General features: G+C 46.4%; 1 protein-coding gene across 5 annotated transcripts in view; it reads left to right on the top strand.

Annotated features, from left to right (window-relative positions):
• The first annotated feature begins 282 nt into the window (after nt 1-282).
• The window catches only part of phf2 (PHD finger protein 2), a 30,839-nt gene continuing 9,240 nt past the window's right edge, over nt 283-21,881 (top strand). Inside the window, exons 1-15 of one of the 5 annotated variants that reach the window (XM_030373948.1) lie at nt 283-923; nt 8,601-8,686; nt 8,993-9,107; nt 9,576-9,736; nt 10,208-10,349; nt 11,085-11,271; nt 11,720-11,882; nt 12,130-12,217; nt 13,125-13,231; nt 14,996-15,087; nt 17,014-17,451; nt 17,795-17,911; nt 20,108-20,217; nt 20,775-20,953; nt 21,264-21,331. In XM_030373948.1, the coding sequence (XP_030229808.1) occupies nt 823-923; nt 8,601-8,686; nt 8,993-9,107; nt 9,576-9,736; nt 10,208-10,349; nt 11,085-11,271; nt 11,720-11,882; nt 12,130-12,217; nt 13,125-13,231; nt 14,996-15,087; nt 17,014-17,451; nt 17,795-17,911; nt 20,108-20,217; nt 20,775-20,953; nt 21,264-21,331 (2,154 nt within the window). In that variant the 5' untranslated portion in view covers nt 283-822. The remainder of the gene's footprint in view (nt 924-8,600; nt 8,687-8,992; nt 9,108-9,575; nt 9,737-10,207; nt 10,350-11,084; nt 11,272-11,719; nt 11,883-12,129; nt 12,218-13,124; nt 13,232-14,995; nt 15,088-17,013; nt 17,452-17,794; nt 17,912-20,107; nt 20,218-20,774; nt 20,954-21,263; nt 21,332-21,881) is intronic. The other 4 variants (XM_030373946.1, XM_030373945.1, XM_030373947.1 and 1 more) reach the window with 4 other exon arrangements.

Genomic DNA, 21,881 nt, shown 5'->3' on the forward strand with positions numbered 1-21,881 from the left:
CCTTTAATAATTCGCCTATTAATGTGAAATTAATCCATTGGATATAATGCTGTAATTAAGAGAAAATAATTACCCTTTTATAATAATAGAATAGCTGCCGAAACAATAACTGGGAAAAAAAAATACCCGCCACCTTCTGGAAATAAAAAATAATAATAACCAAAACGTCATAAATACTCAAATAAACATTTGATCCAGTTTCATGTCCATGTTGTAAAACGCATGGTGGTAAATTATCCGTGCGTGTGGTAACGGATGGAGCCCGATGCGACCACGGCCACTGGCTGACACCGTGTTGTGTCGCACAGCCCGACAGTACACTCGCATTACACTCGCATTACACCCGGGCTGCCAGAATATCAAACACTGCGATTTCGGAGTGTGCTGCTGGGAGCGGAGAGAGCGCGTCGGTCCCCCGGTCGAACACAGCCCCCCTCGCTGGAGGGAGACCCGCGGAGAAAAGCTGCAATGTTGACAAGATTCATTCATCTGATTTGAGGAGGACGACTTTTTTGTGTCTCGGTCGCTGCTGACGTAACATTTCTACCATGCAAGGATACCTTTTCGTCTGCTTTCTGCACGGTGTCTCGGTGTTGCCCAGTGCGCGGAATCAGGCGTAATGCATTTCAGGGAACCACGCGGGCTGTAGCGATTCTGCGAGATAACGTTGGGCTTTGCAGCATGGACGCCGCGGTGGAGACGCGGGATTAGATCCATGTCCAGCGGGACTGGCCGGGATCTGGGGAATCATATTGTACATTGTTGCAGGACGGTTCCTGCCGCCGCTGCCCCCCGTCCATCCGACGTAGTTGTGAATTGAACATGGCGACTGTACCACCAGTGTATTGCATCTGCAGATTACCGTACGACGTAACCCAGTTTATGATCGAGTGCGACGCCTGCAAGGACTGGTTCCACGGAAGGTAAGGGCGCCGTGTTCATGTCCACATTTTGTGCGCATTTGCGTTGTGTTTTGTGGCGGGGCTCTTTATGCGTTTGACAGCTTTGTGGCGCCGTGGCTCGTCTCCATTCGGACCCGCTCCGAGAGAGCAGCCAGGCCGCTCGGAGAAGAAGGCGGAGTCACCCGAGGAGGCTCTCCGGGGCTGGGACATTTTCGAACGAATTACACCAAACATAAATACAAACCAAACACCACCGATCATTATTTAGTAGTCGTGTCGAATATAAACCATGGTGTTGATGTGTTGTGTTTGTGTGTGTTGATGTGATGTGTGTTGTATGTGTGTGTGTGCGTCCCGGGTAACTCGGAGCGGTCGACTATCATTGTTGTAGAGAAGCGGCGGGTGTCTGAGACGCCAAAGCGAGGGATCTTCCGCGGTGCTCCTCGCTACCTATCGCTCCGTCCTTCGCCCTTCATAGCCGCTCTGCACGCTGTGTTATGTGCAAAACGCTCACTTTGCGCCGTCGTGCTCCGGCCATGGAGAGAGAGATAGAGAGAGTCGTTATTATTCGGTACTAAATCACGACCCCCGTCTCCTCAGCTCAGTGGGGACCAGCTGGTCCGGTCTGCCAGGAGCCATGGCTGACAATCGGCTCGATCTGCAAGGGCTTTCAAATGCAATGTTATGGCCGATCGCTGACGAAGCACTGTTGTGTTTTAGTGAGACAATCCCACCAGATTATAATCTATTCTGGGTATACAGGATGGTTAGTTCTTCTAATTTCAACTCCCCCCCCCACCCCCCGTCGCTCCTCGCCGTCCCGCCGCGTTCTCGGACCTCGATCCGAGCCGAGCGATCATGTTCTCGGTCACCGAGGTGGTGTCGGAGCCCTTGTTCAACACACCCGAGTTGTTTATTTTGCTGCCGTGTGCACGTTTAGCGGCGGGGGGGGGGAGGGGGAGACAAGGACGCATGGTTGATATTTTATTGAGTAAAACGCTAGATCTGGGATGTGGGGCTTTCGAAGAAGCTCCGGATGGCTGGGCAGCATTTACGCGCCCGAACATTAACCCCTCACTGCTGCTACGACGTCATGTTAACAGCAGCTTGTTACAGAGCCCGGCGCAGAGGCTGCTGTCAGCTGACGTCCTCCTCCCAGAACGGGCCGATTGATCACGTTTACCCACCTAATCTAATGTTATGTTGTGTTAAGTCATGTTATGTTCTGTTTCTGCTCTCTCTGGTAGTGCTGCTGCTTGATAAAGAGGTGGATGTCTAGGCAGACATGAGGAGGGAATAAAGCAAGCCTCCTAGATTACATGGTTTATAACGGTGTAGCTATGACGACCACAAACTTTTGGGTCAATTTGAAAGTAGAAAGATAAGGATGCGGAAGTATCATATATTTAAAAGATTTGTGGTGTTAAAACAGAATGGTGTCCCTCCCGCAATTAAGCCATGTTTTGTTTTGTTTTGGCCGGCTGCCAGAGCGTTTGAAACCCTGATGATCTGTCAGCTGTGGTGTCATACACACCATAGCCGTGGTTAATAACACTGGTGGACTGACAGGAGGACACACCACTGGACGTGGATGGGGGACGACGACGATGTAGGGGTACACTAGGACACCTTCATCGTCATCTTAGGTCGGACCGGTCTTTTGCGTTTTTATTGCTCTTTACGGTTGTGTTTGCCAAAGGACTGGTGTGGAGAGACCGCAGTCCCCCCTATAGGTCAGCCATCCATGTGATTTATGTTTAATGGCCGGTAATAACACAACACTAGACCAAATGTGGTGTTGTTGTTGAAAAAAATCCGATTCGGCAGCCATCTTTGTGTGTGAGTGTGATGGACTTCACTTGTGTCAGCTGTGAGCTATAGATGTTGTTTTAACATGAGCCAAGACAAAGGTTATTTCCTGTTTCGCTGGTGAAAGACGTTACTTTCCTGAATCACAACTATAGTATAACTTCTGTATGTTTGCATGTCAAATGACTTAATTCTGATTAATAATAAGTATGACTAATACTATTCCAACCTTTGGCTCGTTATATCTTTAAATATGGCTGTAGCATTAATTCACCAGCCACACCCTATGCCTATTTGTTTAGGTGTTCTACTTCGTATGGCAGGCCCTACCAAATGTTCAATAATGACTAAGGACAATGATTTTGGACAGTTCCAGAACGTAGCAGTATATACTGTCTATATACGCCACGGTGTATATTCTACTTCTTATTGTGAAGGAAAACAGACTTTCTTCCTCGAAACCATCACTTCTGAACATCTTTTTGAAACCTTTACAGACTGAGTCAAACTCATTTCTGCTGCTGTGTTGAGAAGTGTTTTTGAGTGCAGTAGTGCGGTTGGAGGAGGAATCAGAGTTTATTCCTCCTTCACGATTTGATTTGCGATGTCTGCGAGGAAGGCCAAATTGTGTTATCCATATTATTTAATGTCACAATCACAAAGCTTCTGGGCTGTTCTGAGGGAGTATACTCTGACGGTGTAATTGAAAAAAGGTAAATTTCCTTAGTCTTTGAAGGCACATCTTTCAAAGTGCCTTCAAAGATGCTGGCTTTTAGAGCAGACGTCCTAATGGGAATGGTAGTTTATTCAAATCAGGGATATGCGACAGTTAGCTGCTAATGCTCATTTTTATTATAAACTCCTGATCCAACAATATTATGTTTAGACCGAAATACGACATCCTGATATTTAGTAATTTCCACCAACATATTATTTTAGTATTATTATTATTATATATATAGAAAACACAACAAACAGCCTTATCAAATTCTAATTGGCTGTTTACCCACCAACACCCAATCCTGGCAATAGAAAAGGAAAACTTTGAGCATTTCTGGTTGTCAGCAAATATGAAAACAGCTTAGGTAAACAACCCGATTGGACCAGCTAGGTATGTGGCCCATGAGATTGATCCTGCTCTGGCCCCCTGAGACCCCTTACTCAGAATTATTCTGGTGGGCCTCAGGGTTCAATTCCAGGCCCACTGTTATTCTCAAGCTACATGTTTTCTCCTTATTGTTCACTTTGTGTTCTTCTGGCTAGAAACGAATCGGACCGGCTTCCCGGGCTCTTGTCTGCGTTTCTGTAGCTAGGAGTTGCTAATAGCTCCCGGCTGGAGCTACACCTGGCAGGCAGAGTCGAAATCATTACAACTGAATTCGTTTTTTTAATAACGCAGAAACTTGTTTTTATGGGCAACGGATTTCGTCATAATTAGAAAGCCTTCCGGAACTAGTTTGTGTTACCATTCATACTAATTATTCATATTAGAATGTGTTTCTTGGTTGTCTTTGTGTCCATATTTTGAATACCGCTGGTGGATTTCAGTTGAGTTTATTATGTCAGGCACGCCTCTAGCATGTCAAGGGCTTGTGCTGCAGGGAATGTGAAACGAAAGTTTACTGTTTGAAAAGTCTCAAATATCTCAAATATAATGACATTCAAACGACGACAAGTCAGGGATAAACCTTACATCTGCAGGTTACATCTCCTGCATGGCAATTAAAAAAACAAAACTTTTCACAGGCAAGAATGGGATATCTAAATGTATCTGAATTATTAACATAGAACAAGAGCATAAGATGTCAAATATTAAACTTAGAACAACTTCCAGTCTTCTGCAGTTCCTCGGTGACTCTGAATAATTGGATCATCGCAATACAGGGAGATGATGAGCAGGAGATAAGTTGTTTTTTCAACCATCCCATTAATCTGAGAAAAGGGTTCATAGCGGTCCACAGTATAGTGGGGACACTGGATGGAAGACTGTCCGTTGCTATAGCGATAGTGAAACCAGCAGTGTCTGGTTCCTGCAGATGTTGCAGGCCTTTGTCTAAGACCCTCGCTCTGTGGTGAAGTGGGATGTTCAGTTTGGTTACTCTATCATATCTTCTAAGGACCGTAGTACCACCTTGGTACCATATAAATGATTGAAAAAACAGAAATATAACACTGAGCAGCAACATTCAAATCAGATAAATACATTGAGGGGGTAGATGTAAACAAACACGATGACCCCCCACTTATGGTAACGATAAACAGACTAAATCTGCAGGTGCTGTGATTGTTAATCTATTACCAACAGAGTCATGCTTTCATGGATTCAAATGAGAACGAAATTGAACGTACTTCAGCACGTCTTGCCAAACTCTCTCCCGACCGAGCTCTACCACTATTGATCGAACAGCTCTATTCACAACTAATGGCATGACGTTACACTTTAATTAACTCTTTACGTCCACGCGGTTTAAAGACCATGTTCAGGGGCCAGCCCTTTGAACTCCTCGACCATGTTCCCGTTAACCACTGCCATGTCTTATAATCTATTTATTATGAAACCTTGTCAGCAGTCGGCTCACTTTGTATCAGCAGCAAATGACATCTGTGCGTGTGTGTGAGTCTGTCTATTAGCACATGGGTGTACATAGAGCCGGTCTAGAGATGGCTGGTTTAAATAGCCAGTGTTTACTAGCCACCCCCGCCCCATGTCAAAACGTCAGGACATGAGGGTGCATGATGTTTAGTGTGTTTAGAACTATGTACAGTTCATGATGCATTAAAACATTGCCATGTCTAGTTTAATCCTTGAATTGTGTGTGTGTGCACGTACGTCTGTACATTAGTACATACAGGAGCAGGTACGCATGTGTCCTCCGTCTCCGTCCAGCGGTGCCTGCGAGGGGCTGTGTGTGTGTTGTGGTAGAGCCACCTGCTGTCCTCACTGACTCCAGCCCCGTCGGGCCCTGGGGCCGTAATGAGCTCGGTTGCAGCATCACTTGACTGGCTGAGCATTCCTTCCTCCAGGGCCTCTCTGCTATGCTCCAATGCCCCTATATCTATGCTCCTATGCCCCTATATCTATACTCCTATGCATCTATATCTATGCTCCTATATCTATGCTCCTATGCCCCTATATCTATACTCCTATGCATCTATATCTATGCTCCTATATCTATGCTCCTATGCCCCTATATCTATACTCCTATGCCTCTATATCTATGCTCCTATGCCCCTATATCTATACTCCTATGCCTCTATATCTATGCCCCTATATCTATGCTCCTATGCTCCTATATGCTCCTATGATCCTATATCTATGCTCCTATATGCTCCTATGATCCTATATCTGCTCCTATGCTCCTCTGCCCCTATATCTATACTCCTATGCCTCTATATCTATGCTACTATATCTATGCTCCTATGCCCCTATATCTATGCTCCAGCTCCTATGCTCATTTATCCTCAGGCGTCCATGAGGATTCCCACGGCAACTCCCTGGTTGCCGTGACGTTTTGTTGTTCAGTGCATTGGGTTCAAAATCGAAAAGCGTTCGATGATTATGATGACGGTTCATGCTATTATACATAAGACCGACAGAAGGCCCTGAAACAGCATGAGGTCTATAAGGTGAACTCTGACTCTGTACTCAAGGTTAAAGGGCATAGGCTGGACATTGAGAGGTGAGGAAGTATTATGGGATGTCGATTTCGTTTGTGTTCGGTCTTTAATGCTGGAGCCCGATGACAAGGCTGCATGTGACCTCCTGTCAGGGCCTATAAATGGAAGAGGAAGACAACAAAGTATTATTGCCATCGGGGAGAGGGAGACTGGTGTAATGCTCTTAGAAGACTACTAATCCCAGTGTGTGGGGCTTAATACACTCAAGTAAGAGTCCGGAAAAATAACGACGTATAACTTATTATAAGTGTGTAACCAGAGTCAAATGTAGTTCATATCCCAAATCATTTAGATTAGATTAGATGGGTATAATAAAATCAACCCGGCTATCATAAGTATATCATTTAGAAAATTAGATACCAAAACAATTATACCTATACCTTAAATTAAGTTATATTTTAAATCGTTTATGCACATGCATCATTTATTCTCAACTACAGTAGTGCAGTGCCAATTGATTTATCACGTCCCTAAGGAATGCAAACGACAACGATCAAAATGTGTTTCTGCGGAATCGTAATCGCTTGCAAATGGATGGTGGTGCGACACCGCGCTGAACCCATTCGCATCTCCCACAGATGTCAACCATGTATAGTATTTCTACGGACCGCCTCCTCCTCCAGTGAGCTCATATCCCTGCCCCCTCCCACACACACACGCGCACGCATACGCGCAAGCACGCAGGCACATGCACACGCAGGCACACATGCACACGCACACACACAGAGAGAAAAAAAGCACAACATTGGAAACTCCCACCCATGTTTTCAGAAGCAGGGCCCCCACATGGCAGGAATCTGCTACTACAGCAGTTTTTAATACAGCGAGCCTAATGTCTAGTCTCGTGCTTTTAAAAAAAAACAAGGATCTGTTTGTCAGTTCAAATTTGTGTTTTTAGAATGTTGTCATATCCTCTTCCTCTAACGGTTGTGACCCTCCATTGCTCTCATATAAAATGCATTTTATTAATCCCAGATGGGACGTTTGGGAAAGAGCAAGGCATTATCAGTGGCAGGCGAATTGGTTATATTATTGCATCTCGGGCCAGCCGTACTAAGAAATGTAGTTTGCAAACTGTCTTACAAGACAAATGTATAAACTATTCTGTATTATATTTAACATTAAGTCATTGAGCAGCCACTTGTATCCACAGCTTTGTATTATTAAGTGACTAAACAGTGATTGAAGATGTCAGATAACAACACTAACCACTACACTATCCTGAAAATATTTTAGAAAATAATGATGTTATATAATCCTCCCCAGATCAGCAATGTCTATCTCTCCTCCTCTCGCAGAGTAGTTTCGAGGGAGAAGATTTTCTGACAGTTTACTCTGGAAAGACCTGCCATCGCGAGTAACGCCGCCATTGTTGCTAACCAACTGCCAGCGTTAGCCGTTAGCTGTTAAAGTAGCGAACAGCTTCCTCACTGCTTATCGATCGGACTTAGTGAGGGGAACCCACTCTACAGTTAGGCTTTTTTTTAAGTCTTTCTGCCCTTTATTTAACATATTTTATCGTGTCAGTTTCGACCCCATGCTATAATCTCCTGGTAAACCACAGCGACCCCCCCGCTGGACGACCAAGACACCCGTAGTACGCACTGCTACGACTGAACGGTGTTGACTGAATAAAACTCATCACTTATTTAAAGCTATTGATTTCCCCGGGCTGGTTTAAAGCGCCAGTGTTTAGCGGCCGCCCGTGTCTGCATATAGCACTAGTTTTTACTAGCCTCTGTCGCCCCGTATCCGAACGTGAGGACATTAGGGGGTATATGATGTGCAAGGAGGTCGAGGGTTCGGTTTATTGATGCAGTAAAACATAGCCATGACTAGTTGAATGCTAGGGCCAATGCTGGAAGTAGGAGCTCCATAATACATGGTTAGCTCTAAATCAATCCATATAAAAGTCTGATCATGAATGGGTTTAAAAGCTTTTTGTTAAAAAAAACACTTTTGGCCAGAGTCTGCCTGTTCCTTCTGAGTGGACCCTTGAGCAAACAACTCAATTTCTCAAGCACAGGGTTTTTGATTGAATGTGGATTCGTTTTTCTGTCCCTCAAATTCTATTATAAAATAAACTAGTCTGGTTTTCTGAGATTGGGTTCCTGTAGGTTCGAACATGTATCACCTCTGACCGATTCTGAGGAGGACAGGGAAGGCTGCATCGCACAGTGATGATTAAATACTGTCTCTGTTTACTTCCAGCTGTGTAGGTGTGGATGAGGATGATGCCCCTGATATCGACATCTACCACTGTCCCAACTGCGAGAAAACGGACGGTAAATCCACCCGTAAGTGTCGGCCAGGCGGAACGGAAGGCATGCTGTGACTGTGTTGGTGGAGATAACTGTGTGTCTCCTTGGAAGTGTGTTTTTGACGTTGAGGAGTGGGTTGTTTTACTGTGTTTCGATAGGGGATAGAGGAGATCATATGTGTTTGTTTCGATCGATTGATTGATTGTAATTAATTGCAAATATTCAAGAAAAACATGTGTCATCCTTTGGCAGAAACAAAAACAATGATATTTTTTCCTTTTTTCTTAACCCATTTGAAAAGGGTTATGTTTGTGTTGATTTACGTCTTGTTTTTTTTTCCAGTCAAAAAGAAGAAGAACTGGAACAAACAGGACACGGGACAGAGCACCGACATCAAGGCTGTTCAGAATGGCAGCCAAGTGTTCATCAAGGAGCTCCGTAGCAGGACGTTCCCGAGGTGAGTTTTTAGCGTCCTAACCGGGTGAAGAAACGTCCACAAGAGGGCAGTCTTTGACCACTTTAAAAGAAGTTCCCTATCAGTTGGGATACACTAGGATGTCGGTTTACAACATATATTTGGTTTTATGTCGCCGGATTGTAATCCAACAAATACTTTCACATGATTCTTATTTATCTTTTTTTTTCATAAATTCAAAGATTTACATTTAGAGTTGTCTCACTTGGAAATTCTCAACTCTCTTTCCTTCACATTTATATTGCAGTTTGTGTAATATAAAGTCCCACAAAGGGTCAGTCTTGGGAAGCTTAAAAAGCATTCCATCGTCAGTTAGGTTCGACAGGCCCACATTATAAATTTAAATTTAGTTTTACGACATCCACTGTAATATAACAAACCACCCAAGCCACGTCCACCCACGTGTGTTGAGTTGATTCTCCTGACCGCGGTGCTGTGCGTGTCTCCCAGTGCGGAGGACGTGGTGGTGAAGCTGACCGGGCCCCAGCTCAGCATGGACTACCTGGAGGAGAACGGCTTCAACGAGCCCATCCTGGTGCTGAAGAAGGAGGGCCTGGGCATGTCGCTGCCCGCCCCCACCTTCTACATCAGCGACGTGGAGAACAACGTTGGTGCGTGGCGGCTTCGCTTTGTTTCGACGTCATTGTCTCCAGTCTGGGTTTAACAAAGTATATCGTCACAGTTGAATTGCTGAATTGTTGTAAGCTGCGTGATGTTTTGGCAGTCAGTTGAAGTGCTTTCAAACTGTTATGAGTTTGGTAATTACTGCCAAATTATAATAATAGAACTGATAATATCTCATCATTCCCAGTAGAGGGCGCTGGTACTCCATATTTGAGCAAAGGCTCCCACCGTATTCAAAGAATAATAGGCAATAAGACTAATACTTTTTTCATTCTTTCTCTGATTTAAATCCATGTTTTCATTCGTTTTATGTCTATCATTAACCTTTACAGTTAATAATTCCTTATTATTATTTTAAATTGTTTTCTTTTTTGTAAAGCTCCATTTGAATTCTATCATCATTACCCTCATTGTTATTATGTGCTGATGGTTCTGTGTTCCTCTTTGCCGCCATCCAGGCCCTGATGTGGGCGTCGACGTGGTGGACGTGCCCAAGCAGACGGACAGCAAGATGAAGCTGAAGGAGTTTGTGGACTATTACTACAGCACCAACCGCAAGAAGGTCCTGAACGTCATCAACCTGGAATTCTCCGACACCAGGTGACGAAAGAGAAAGTGAAAGTGAAACCGGGCCCTGAACTGGTTTGTTGTCGCCGCTCTGATTAGTATCGTGTTTCGTTGTTGTTCTCGGCGATTAATGTACGCATCACTGAGACACTCATTTAAAGTACAGCACAGGGATGGATAAATGGTATCTATTTAATATACATAACTAGATTCCGTTTTCAAATTCAGATTAAGTTGAGTAGGAATATTAAAGCCTACAAGATCGGGTATTTGATAGAATAGATTTAATATAAAAAGAAATGTATAAAAATATATTCAAATAAATAAAACAATTAAAGCTGTGTTACACTTTGAGTTATTACAGCATTTAAAATAACAAGAATTTCTATAATACTTTGCATGACTTTAACGCGTTCATTTCATTTGTGTGCTTGTGTGTGCGTTTGCGTACCTCTGTGTGTGTGTGTGTGTGTGTGTGTGTGTATGTATGTCTGTGTGTGTGTGTGTTTGTGTGTGTGTCTGTTCCTGTGCGTGTGTCTCTGTGTGTGCCTGTGTGTGCTTGTGACTGTGCCTGTGTCTGCCCCTGTCTGTTCCTGTGTGTGTGTGTGTGTGTGTGTGTGTGTGTGTGTGTGTGTGTGTGTGTGTGCGTGTGCCTGTGTGTGTGTGTCCCTGTGTGTGTGTCCATGCGTGTGTGTGTGTGTGTGTGTGTGTCCATGCGTGTGCCTGTGTGTGTGTGTGTGTCCATGCGTGTGCCTGTGCGTGTGTCAGGATGGACGGCATGGTGGAGAGCCCAGCGATCGTGCGCCGTCTGTCCTGGGTGCAGAACTACTGGCCGGACGACGCGCTGCTGGGGAAGCCCAAGGTCACCAAGTACTGCCTGATCTGCGTGAAGGACAGCTACACAGACTTCCACATCGAGTGCGGAGGCGCCTCAGTGTGGTACCACGTGCTCAAGGTACGGTCGCCGATACACACCCTGTGTGTCTGTGTGTGTGTGTGTGTGTGTGTGTGTGTGTGTGTGTGTGTGTGTGTGTGTATAGATGCACACAGGGTAAATATGAATTTGTGTGTACATGACCATGAGATGTGTGTACGTGTGTTTATAATTATGCAGATACGCAGATTACAACATATATTTTACACACGCATACGAAGAATGCAGATACGCACACACACCGAACCCCCCCCCCACACACACAAACGCACACACACGCACACACACACACACACACACCACACACACACACACACACACACAAACACAGATTTACATATGCACAAAGACACACACACACAGAGATACACACACACACATACGGTTAGACAATAATATAACCATGTAGTAAAGGTATGAACGAATCGATGTAAACCAACGCTCACATCGGCGTCTCTGTGGGCCTCAGGGGGAGAAGATCTTCTTCCTCATCAAGCCCACCTCGGCCAACCTGTCGCTGTACGACCGCTGGAGGTCCTCGTCCAATCACAGCGAGATGTTCTTCGCTGACCAGGTGGACAAGTGTTACAAGTGCACGCTGAAGCAGGGCCAGACCCTCCTCATCCCTTCAGGTAAGACCCCAACACACACACACACGCACACACACACACACACAAATACACACACACACACACACTCACACTCACACTCACACACAAGTACCAACACAAATATATAATCAATCTATACTATTGATTGTAATAATAGGGATGCGACTCCCTTCTATGTGTGACTTGTATTCAAGGTCGGTCGTATTGATCACTATGTTTAATTGTACACGCATATTTACCCTGGTTTGTGTTTGTGTTTCTCCTTCAGGTTGGATCAACGCAATCCTGACCCCAGTGGACTGTCTGGCCTTCTCCGGCCACTTTGTGCACAACCTTAGCGTGGAGATGCAGATGAGGTGAGCACCCAAAGCTAACGCTTACATCCGGGCCTCGTCCTATCACACACATCCTCATCGCCGATGCTTGAAGGGCGGCATGTGGCTCAGGAGGTACAGCGGGGTTGACTGGTAACCGTAAGGTTGCTAGTTCGATCCCCAGCTCCTCCTAGCTGTGTGTATCGAGGTGTCCCTGAACGAGACGCCTCCCCCTGACTGCTCCCGACGAGCTGGCTGTCGCCCTGCGTGGTTGACCCCGCCGTCGGTGTGTGAATGTGTGTTTAGCCCTCTAACGTATATACACCGCAACCCATAGCCACTGGTCCATCAGCACCCCCTGGTAAGAGCTCATTACTGAATGGGTTAATGAATCTCCCTTATTGAAGATCCTCTTTCCAGTACATCTCACAACCGGACCTCTTTGTGTTGCTTTTAGCGTTGTCTTGTGCCAACACACTTTGTCGAGATACACTTCATCTGTTCAATTTAGAACACACTTGGTCAAGATACACTACATCTGTTAAATATAGAACAAACTTTGTCGAGATCCACTATATGTGTTGAATATAGAAGGCACTTAAAGTATATTGGATGTTACTATCATGCATTACTATTAATAATTAGCATTAATTATTAGCTATACTAATAAAAAGCATGGTTCAGATAGCCACTGAATGATAAAACGTGAAATAAAGGTAAATGCATAGTAGAAGCGTCCATTTGAAAGCGCTTTGAGTGGCCGCTGGTTTGAAAGAGCGCTGTATAAATGCAGTCCGTTTACCATTGAGGAGGCCGGGCCTGAATCAAAGCATTTCACGGGCACTGAGGCAGCTCCTCGCGGCTCCCCAATGCACTTCTCAAAGGTGCAACAAGGCTGGAGCCTGGAGGAGTGAGCGGAGTGAGAGCTGTCGGTCTCTCTCCCCTGCAGGGCGTACGAGGTGGAGCGGCGGCTGAAGGTGAAGACCCTCACGCCCTTCCCCAACTTCGAGACGGCGTGCTGGTACGTGGGGCGCCACTACCTGGAGAGGTTCAAAGGTGAGCGCTCACTTCCTGCCCAATTGATGGATCGTTGTGTTTACTTCCTGCCGAATTGATGTCTCGATGGATTGATGGATTGGAGATGAATTGATCTGAAGGGGTGTATGGCCTGATTACAGGTTTATTGATTGATTCAAGATGTGTTGATTGATTGGAGATGAATTGATCTAAAGGGGTGTATGGATTGGTTGGAGGTCTATTGATCTGGAGAAATGTATGGATTGATTGGTGATGTAATGATTGATTAATATCTGTAGATCAATTAGAGATGTATTGATCTGATAGAGATGTACAGATTTATTGGAGATGATTGATTGATTGATTGATTGATTGATTGAACATTTATTTCGAACATGTAAAAGAAAAACAGAAATGTCATACAAAAAATAATGATGTTTAACAAAATAGAAAGCATAATTAGATACCTGAATGACAAATATTAGATAATTGTATTTGTAGCGTGTTCGAAAATGGACTAATTATTAATTAATTGGAGATGTATTGGCCTGGTACGACTTCATTAACCGATTGGAGACGTATCAACGGGACGGAGATGTCCCCTCGGAGGGAGCGCGAGCCCTGCAGTCCTTCTGTGTGGCTGTAGCCATAACCCCGCTTGTTGATGTGAAATCCATATCCTGCAGAGCTGCGCAGCGTTAGCTTGTGTCCTCATGTGGCCCGCCTTGAAGTGAAGTCACAGAGTCACAAACACAAAGGATCTAGGCCAGACCCTCCCTACTCTAGCCAGCCGCTCCAGGAGTGACTCTCTGGTCCGGGGTCTGCCCGCCAGATGAGAGGCCGGCCGCTCTAGTATTCCTCCAGTCATCAGGCTGGTGGATCTCAACGTTCACACATGATTAGCATCAAGAGGATTGGCTCGGCTAGAATCACTTGCTCAATTTGGAAGCCATGTCTCAACCCCTGGCTCACAGTCGGCCTTCTGCAAGCAATGCATATATTTCCAACCCTGGTGTGTGTGTGTGTGTGTGTGTATACATGCGCTGTGTGCGTGCGTGTGCATTACGTGCGCACGGGAGATTTATATTGTGTGTGTGTGTGTGTACAGGCCACGTCAGGCCACGTCGTTAGCATTTCATCGTTCCGCACGTTTCTCCCGGGGGCGGAAGTGGGGGGAGTTTCCCCGAGTGTTGCCGAGCGTTGGTCGTTCCTTAGCATGAGAAGAAGGGGGCCGTCTCTGTGCCGGGGTTATTAATGGCTTCCTGTTGTAGTGGCGGCCGCGGAGGCGTGTCCACGTGGCTGTAATCAGCCACATCGCACGGAGCCGGCCCGGCCCGGCCCGCAGCAGATGGGACGACGCCGTTACACACAAATGTTTCCCATTAGTCGCAGCAACCAATTAAGACGGGTTCCACATTAAAATGGGATCACGGTGACATCACCCCCCCCCCCCCCCCCCCCCCACAGACACACACACACACACACACACACACACACACACACACACACACACACACACACACACACACACACACACACACACACTCCACTGGAACTCTGCAGCCGGGGAGAGAAGACTTCAGTGAAACCAACGGTTACTTTAAAGACAAGCCTCCTTTGGCTGTTTCGATTCATTCTTCAATTAGTCCGTTCGTCGATTCGATTGAGTGATCTGATGGCTAATGAAGGTCGTTAAGGTGGCCTGACGTCAGGGTAAACGAGACTGAGCGCCCGTTAAGGTACCACGAGCCCTCTGATCTCGGCGTTACGGAGCTGTTAACGCGTTCCCTGACCCCCCTCCAGGTTTACATAAAGCCAACAAGCAGCCGGCGCCCTACCTTGTGCACGGCGCCAAGATCCTCAACGGCGCCTTCAGAGCCTGGACCAAGAAACAGGTGCGTGGGTCCATCGGTCAGCGTATGACTGTATGACTGTACGACTGTATTACTGTATGACTGTACGACTGTATGACTGTATGACTGTATGACTGTAAGACTATGACTGTACGACTGTATGACTGTAAGACTATGACTGTACGACTGTATGACTGTATGACTGTATTACTGTATGACTGTACGACTGTATGACTCTACGACTGTATGACTGTATGACTGTATGACTGTACGACTGTATGACTGTACGACTGTACGACTGTATGACTGTACGACTGTATGACTATTACTGTATGACTGTACGACTACGACTGTGTGACTGTACAACTGTACGACTGTATGAATGTATGACTGTAAGACTATATGACTGTACGACTGTACGACTGTACGACTGTATGACTGTACGACTGTATTACTGTACGACTGTACGACTGTATGACTGTACGACTGTACGACTGTACGACTGTATGACTGTACGACTGTATGACTGTACGACTGTATGACTATTACTGTATGACTGTACGACTGTATGACTGTACGACTGTATGACTGACTGTATGACTGTACGACTGTATGAATGTACGACTGTAAGACTTTATGACTATATGACTACAACTGTATGACTGTATGACTGTACGACTGTATGACTGTATGACTGTACGACTGTATGACTGTACGACTGTAATACTGTATGACTGTATGACTATATTACTGTATTACTGTAAGACTGTACGACTGTAATACTGTATTACTGTATGACTGTATGACTGTATGACTGTACGACTGTACGACTGTATGACTGTACGACTGTATGACTGTACGACTGTATGACTATTACTGTATGACTGTATGACTGTACGACTGTACGACTGTGTGACTGTACAACTGTACGACTGTATGAATGTACGACTGTAAGACTTTATGACTATATGACTATATGACTGTATGACTGTACGACTGTATGACTGTATGACTGTACGACTGTATGAATGTACGATTGTAAGACTTTATGACTATATGACTACAACTGTATGACTGTATGACTGTACGACTGTATGACTGTATGACTGTACGACTGTATGACTGTACGACTGTAATACTGTATGACTGTATGACTATATTACTGTATTACTGTAAGACTGTACGACTGTAATACTGTATTACTGTATGACTGTATGACTGTATGACTGTACGACTGTACGACTGTATGACTGTACGACTGTATGACTGTACGACTGTATGACTATTACTGTATGACTGTATGACTGTACGACTGTACGACTGTGTGACTGTACAACTGTACGACTGTATGAATGTACGACTGTAAGACTTTATGACTATATGACTATATGACTGTATGACTGTACGACTGTATGACTGTATGACTGTACGACTGTATGAATGTACGATTGTAAGACTTTATGACTATATGACTACAACTGTACGACTGTATGACTGTATGACTGTATGACTGTACGACTGTACGACTGTAATACTGTATGACTGTATGACTGTACGACTATATTACTGTATTACTGTACGACTGTACGACTGTAATACTGTATGACTGTATGACTGTACGAATATATATTACTGTATTACTGTACGACTGTAATACTGTATTACTGTATGACTGTAGGCAGGCTCTTTATCTTTTTTACTTGCATTCTTATTTAGTTGTCAAAAAATATTATACAGAACAGCTCAACACCATTATTGAATAATAATACAAAACGATATAAAAAAAAAACAGTAATGGAAATAATAGTTGTCTGGTACTATCTCAATGTTAAATCTAAAATATTCGGATTGGGCATCCATTTATACTTCATCACGGCTCTTATAAATGTTCAGTTTTCCCCCGAGCTTTTCAAAGGGGATCCCCCCACCCTTAACTCCCGCTAACACCCTGTGGTTCTCCGTCGTCAGGCCCTGCTGGAACACGAGGACGAGCTCCCGGAGAACATGAAGCCCACCCAGCTCATCAAGGACCTGGCCCGGGAGATCCGTGTGGCGGAGAACGCCACCAAGGCGGTGAAGAGCGAGCCCAGCAGCGCCAAGGTGCCCGTGGAGGAGCCCCCCTCCACGCACTCGGACGGGGAGGAGGAGTCCGACAGCCCCGCCCACACGCCCTCGCCCGGCCGCGACAAGACCCCCCGGAAGAAGGCCACCAAGCCCTCCAAGCCGCCCAAGATGCCCAAGGCGCCCAAGCCCCCCAAGGTGCCCAAGGTGAAGGAAGGCGGGAAGAAGAAGGGCAAGAAGGCCAAGGAGCTGACGCCGCCGCCCCCCAAACCCTCCAGCTTCGCGGCGTTGGAGTCCCACGCCAAGGACATCCTCAGCAAGATGGACCAGCCCAAGAAGGGCAAGGTGAGCTCCCATCTCCTCCTGCAGCAGATGTTCAGACGTTCCCCGGTTCTCTGGAGCACGATGACCACATGTCAGCCAGGGGAGACGGGAGACCGTGTCAGTGCATGCAGACTTATGCATGCATGATGATCAAATGAAAAGACTACAACGACCAGCGTTGAACGTTTTGCGTCCGCCTTTTTCACTCCATGGGCGAGATTCCAACTGCTCTGATTGGCTCAGAGCAGGGGGAGTCCCCTCCCACTTAGGATTTGGAGTTGAATTGGGGATGCAAAGTAGTAAACGCGGCTTTGGGTCGATGTTAACTCCGTTTGTTCTTACATATACTATTCAAATTTTCCAGGCGGTTAAGAATGTCCTGAGTATGTCAGAGAAAGAAATATCAAAGCAGAACAATGTGGAGAAGTTTGAGATCAGAGAGCAGAATAGGAACAAGACTGAAGCGAAGTGGAAGTACAAGGTAAGATCATTTCAACAGAGGTGGTGTTCATCACGGTGTGAAAGCGCAGATGCATCCCATACAGACGCTCCAGCTCGCTAAGGGCCCCAGCATCTACCTCGATAGCGTTAGGTTCTGAAGCGTCTGGTGTATCTGCTACATACATTCACTCTAGTGCATGGGAAGACTTCAAAGCGTCTCCAGTCATACTCGTCCTCATCATGTTTTTTGAGAACAAACATCCATCCTTTCCAACGTTTCATCCTCTTGCAAAGCCCGTGGATTGAACACATCCAGAAACCATCTTCCTAAAAGAATGGAATAATAATCATTCCAAATTTTGAACAAACTCAAGATGGTAACTTAATCAAGTTTTCCTAAATGTTCCAAGATAAGATTAACAAGAAAGTCATTTCCCTTAAAAACAGATCTGCACACTTTCTTGTCAAACAAATCGATGCTGCTGCTAGACACACATCTTTGACTCATTGGCCCAAGGTTCTGGGTTCGATCCCTGACTCCACAGCGTATCTCGCACATCCTTAACCCCTACCTGCCCCTTATAGCCATGTATCTCAATTCAGAAATCACTTACATTTTAATCAAATAAACTGCTGAACAGTGAACTCCATTCCCAAGTCTCACATCCCCAATCTCTAGGATCACATCTCCAGTCTCTACTCTCACATCTCTAGTCTCACATCCCAGTACCTAGTCTCAGATCCCTGGTCCCTAGGCCCACATCCGGTCCCTAGTCTCGCCCCTAGTGTCACATCCCGGCCCCTAGTCTCCTAACCCGGCCCCTAGTCTCACATCCTCAGTCCCTAGTCTCACATCCCCAATCTCTAGTCTCACATCCCCAGTCCCTAGTCTCACATCCCGGCCCCTAGTCTCCTACCCCGGTCTCTAGTCTCACATCCCCAGTCCCTAGTCTCACATCCCGGCCCCTAGTCTCCTACCCCGGTCCCTAGTCTCACATCCTCAGTCCCTAGTCTCACATCCCCAATCCCTAGTCTCACATCCCCAGTCCCTAGTCTCACATCCCGGCCCCTAGTCTCCTACCCCGGTCCCTAGTCTCACATCCCCAGTCCCTAGTCTCACATCCCGGCCCCTAGTCTCCTACCCCGGTCCCTAGTCTCACATCCGCAGTCCCTAGTCTCACATCCCCGGTCCCAGTCTCACATCCCCAGTCCCTGGTCTCACATCCTTTAGCAAATCCCGGTCCCTAGTCTCACATCCTTTACCAAATCCCGGTCCATATTCTCACATCCTTTAGCAAATCCCGGTCCATAGGCTCACATCCTTTAACAAATCCCGGTCCATAGTCTCACATCCTTTAGCACATCCCCGGTCACTCGTCTCACATCCCGGGTCCCCAGCCTCACCCCTTTAGCCTGCAGCTCATCAAGGCTGCTCCGCTGGCCCAATGGAGTGACGCCATGTCATGTGCGATCCAAAGTATTCACACATGGCCTCCTCGCGTTCCCCCCGCTCCAACTTTCTATAGCAGGGGGAAAAAAAACACAAAAAAAACAAGATGTTTGTTGTGTCATTATTCCTCTACATGGATCTGTTTTCCCTTTCCCTTTTTTTGGGGGGGAGGGGTGGAGTAAAAGTGTAATTCTCTTAAACGGAAGACATTAAGGGGTTTTAGTTTCATGGAAAATTCAATGCCAAACTACTTTGGAATGTTTGTAGTCAATTCAAGGATCCCGGTGCTGGCGGCTGCGTCCCATCAGCCCAAGCATTCGCAGATGGAGCCCTGTAAGATGGCCGCCAAGGCCAGCCCCGACCGCATCTTCACTTCTGATTAAAACTGATGTTGCTAAAAAAGTTTACAGCTCTTTCTTGGACCTTAAGTCTCGGCGCAAAAAACGCAAATCCGATCCAGACCATTGTCTGGATATTCCTTTTTAATTTGTCGGTTTGAAAAGTGACTCAGTGGCTCGGAGCGGTTCCGACGCATGGGGGGCTAATTGGAATTAGACGCGCGGACCACATCGTTTGACGGCATTGTGTGTATTTAAAAAGTCATTTTGGCATCTTCCGGCATTCTTTCATTTTTCGGGTTTGTTGTAGTTTCATACGGAATGCAAGACTTCAAACATTTGATGGTGGTGATCCATTTCCACAACTTTTGATGTTGATTGTTCCAGCTGTCGTGCTTCACTTTGCTTTTCTTCTCCTTCTCATTAACACATTTCCCTGCATTTACAGAATAGTAAACCAGACTCCCTACTGAAAATGGAGGAGGAGAGCAAAATGGACCGGTCGTCGATGAACAAAGACCGGTTCAGCTTCACCATGTCCCACAAGAAGCTCCTCGGGTAGGTTACCAACCGGGCCGTGACCCCCCAGCAAACAGTAGGCAGCAGCCTCATCTCAGATCGGAGCGAGTTTAGCCCTCTAATGTATATACACCACAACCCATAGCCACTGGTCCATCAGCACCCCCTGGTAAGAGCTCATTACTGATTGGGTTAATCAATCTCCCTTATTGAAGATCCTCTTTCCAGAACATCTCACAACCGGACCTGTTTGTGTTGCTTTTAGCGTTGTCTTGTGCCAACACACTTTGTCGAGATGCACTTCATCTGTTCAGTTTAGAACACCCTTGGTCAAGATACACTACATCTGTTAAATATAGAACAAACTTTGTCGAGATACACTATATCTGTTGAATATAGAAGGCACTTATAGTATATTGGATGTTACTATCATGCATTACCATTAATAATTAGCATTAATTATTAGCTATACTAATAAAAAGCAAGGTTCAGATAGCCACTGAATGACAAAACGGTTACGATGGTTCGGTCCATTTAAATACAACCTAACGATGGTTCGGTCCACTTGAATACAACCTAACGATGGTTCGGTCCAGGTCCAAGGCCCTGAAGCCGGCCGGCAGCCCGGGCGTGTTCGGCTCGCTGCAGAACCTGAAGGAGGACAAGGCCAAGCCGGTGCGGGACGAGTACGAGTACGTCTCAGACGAGGGCGAGCTGAAGATCGACGAGTTCCCCATCAGGAGGAAGAAGAATGCCACCAAGAGGGACCTCTCCTGTGAGTAGCACGCCATGCCAACCAAGTACTGTACACTTTTAGGATTGGGTTGACCTAACCCTTAACAACATGTTTAACATGTTTCCAACAGGAAGTCACCTAACAGGTCGCACTAACCCCTACCTGCTCATTAATAACATGTTTCTTCACCAAGTTGCTTCGTTGGATAAAAGCATCAGCGAATGCAAAGTGTTGTCGGCTATCAGAGTGTCAATAACCGTAATGTCTCAAAGTCGGACTCTCAGAGTGTAGACTGGTTCTAAACCCTTCCTCCTCACGGTGGACCTGCTCGTTGTGTTTTCTCCTCCAGTTTTATCCAACATACGAGAGCCGATCACGCCGGCCAAGAAACCAAAGCTCCTGCCCGCCGTCACCAAGGTGCGTGTGTCTTCTCCCCTCCTCCCCATCTCCCCTCCTCTCCTCCTCTCCTCCTCTCCTCCTCTCCTCCCCTCCTCTCCTCCTCCTCTCCTCCTCCTCTCCTCCCCTCCTCTCCTCCTCCTCCTCCTCCTCCTCCTCCTCCTCCTCCTCCTCCTCTCCTCCTCCCCTCCTCCTCTCCTCTCCTCCTCCCCTCCCCTCCTCTCCTCCTCCCCTCCTCTCCTCTCCTCCTCCCCTCCTCCTCCTCTCCTCCCCTCCCTCCTCCTCTCCTCCCCTTCTCCACTCCTCCTCATCCTCCTCTCCTCTCCTCCTCCCCTCCTCTCCTCCTCCCCTCCTCCCCTCCTCCCCTCCTCCCCTCCTCCTCTCCTCCCCTCCCCTCCTCCCCTCCTCCTCCCCTCCTCCTCCTCCTCCTCCCCTCCGCCCAGCGCCCCTGGTGAAGCTCAGGGTGCCTTCAGCCAGGCCGTGGTTCCGTACTTCGTGTTCACGCGGGCTGATTGATGGGAGGGAGGAGAGGTCGGGCCGACAGCACTCCGTCCTGTAATGCTTCTCATCT

This window comes from Gadus morhua, chromosome 13, assembly GCF_902167405.1.
Source record: "Gadus morhua chromosome 13, gadMor3.0, whole genome shotgun sequence".
NCBI lineage: Eukaryota > Metazoa > Chordata > Actinopteri > Gadiformes > Gadidae > Gadus > Gadus morhua.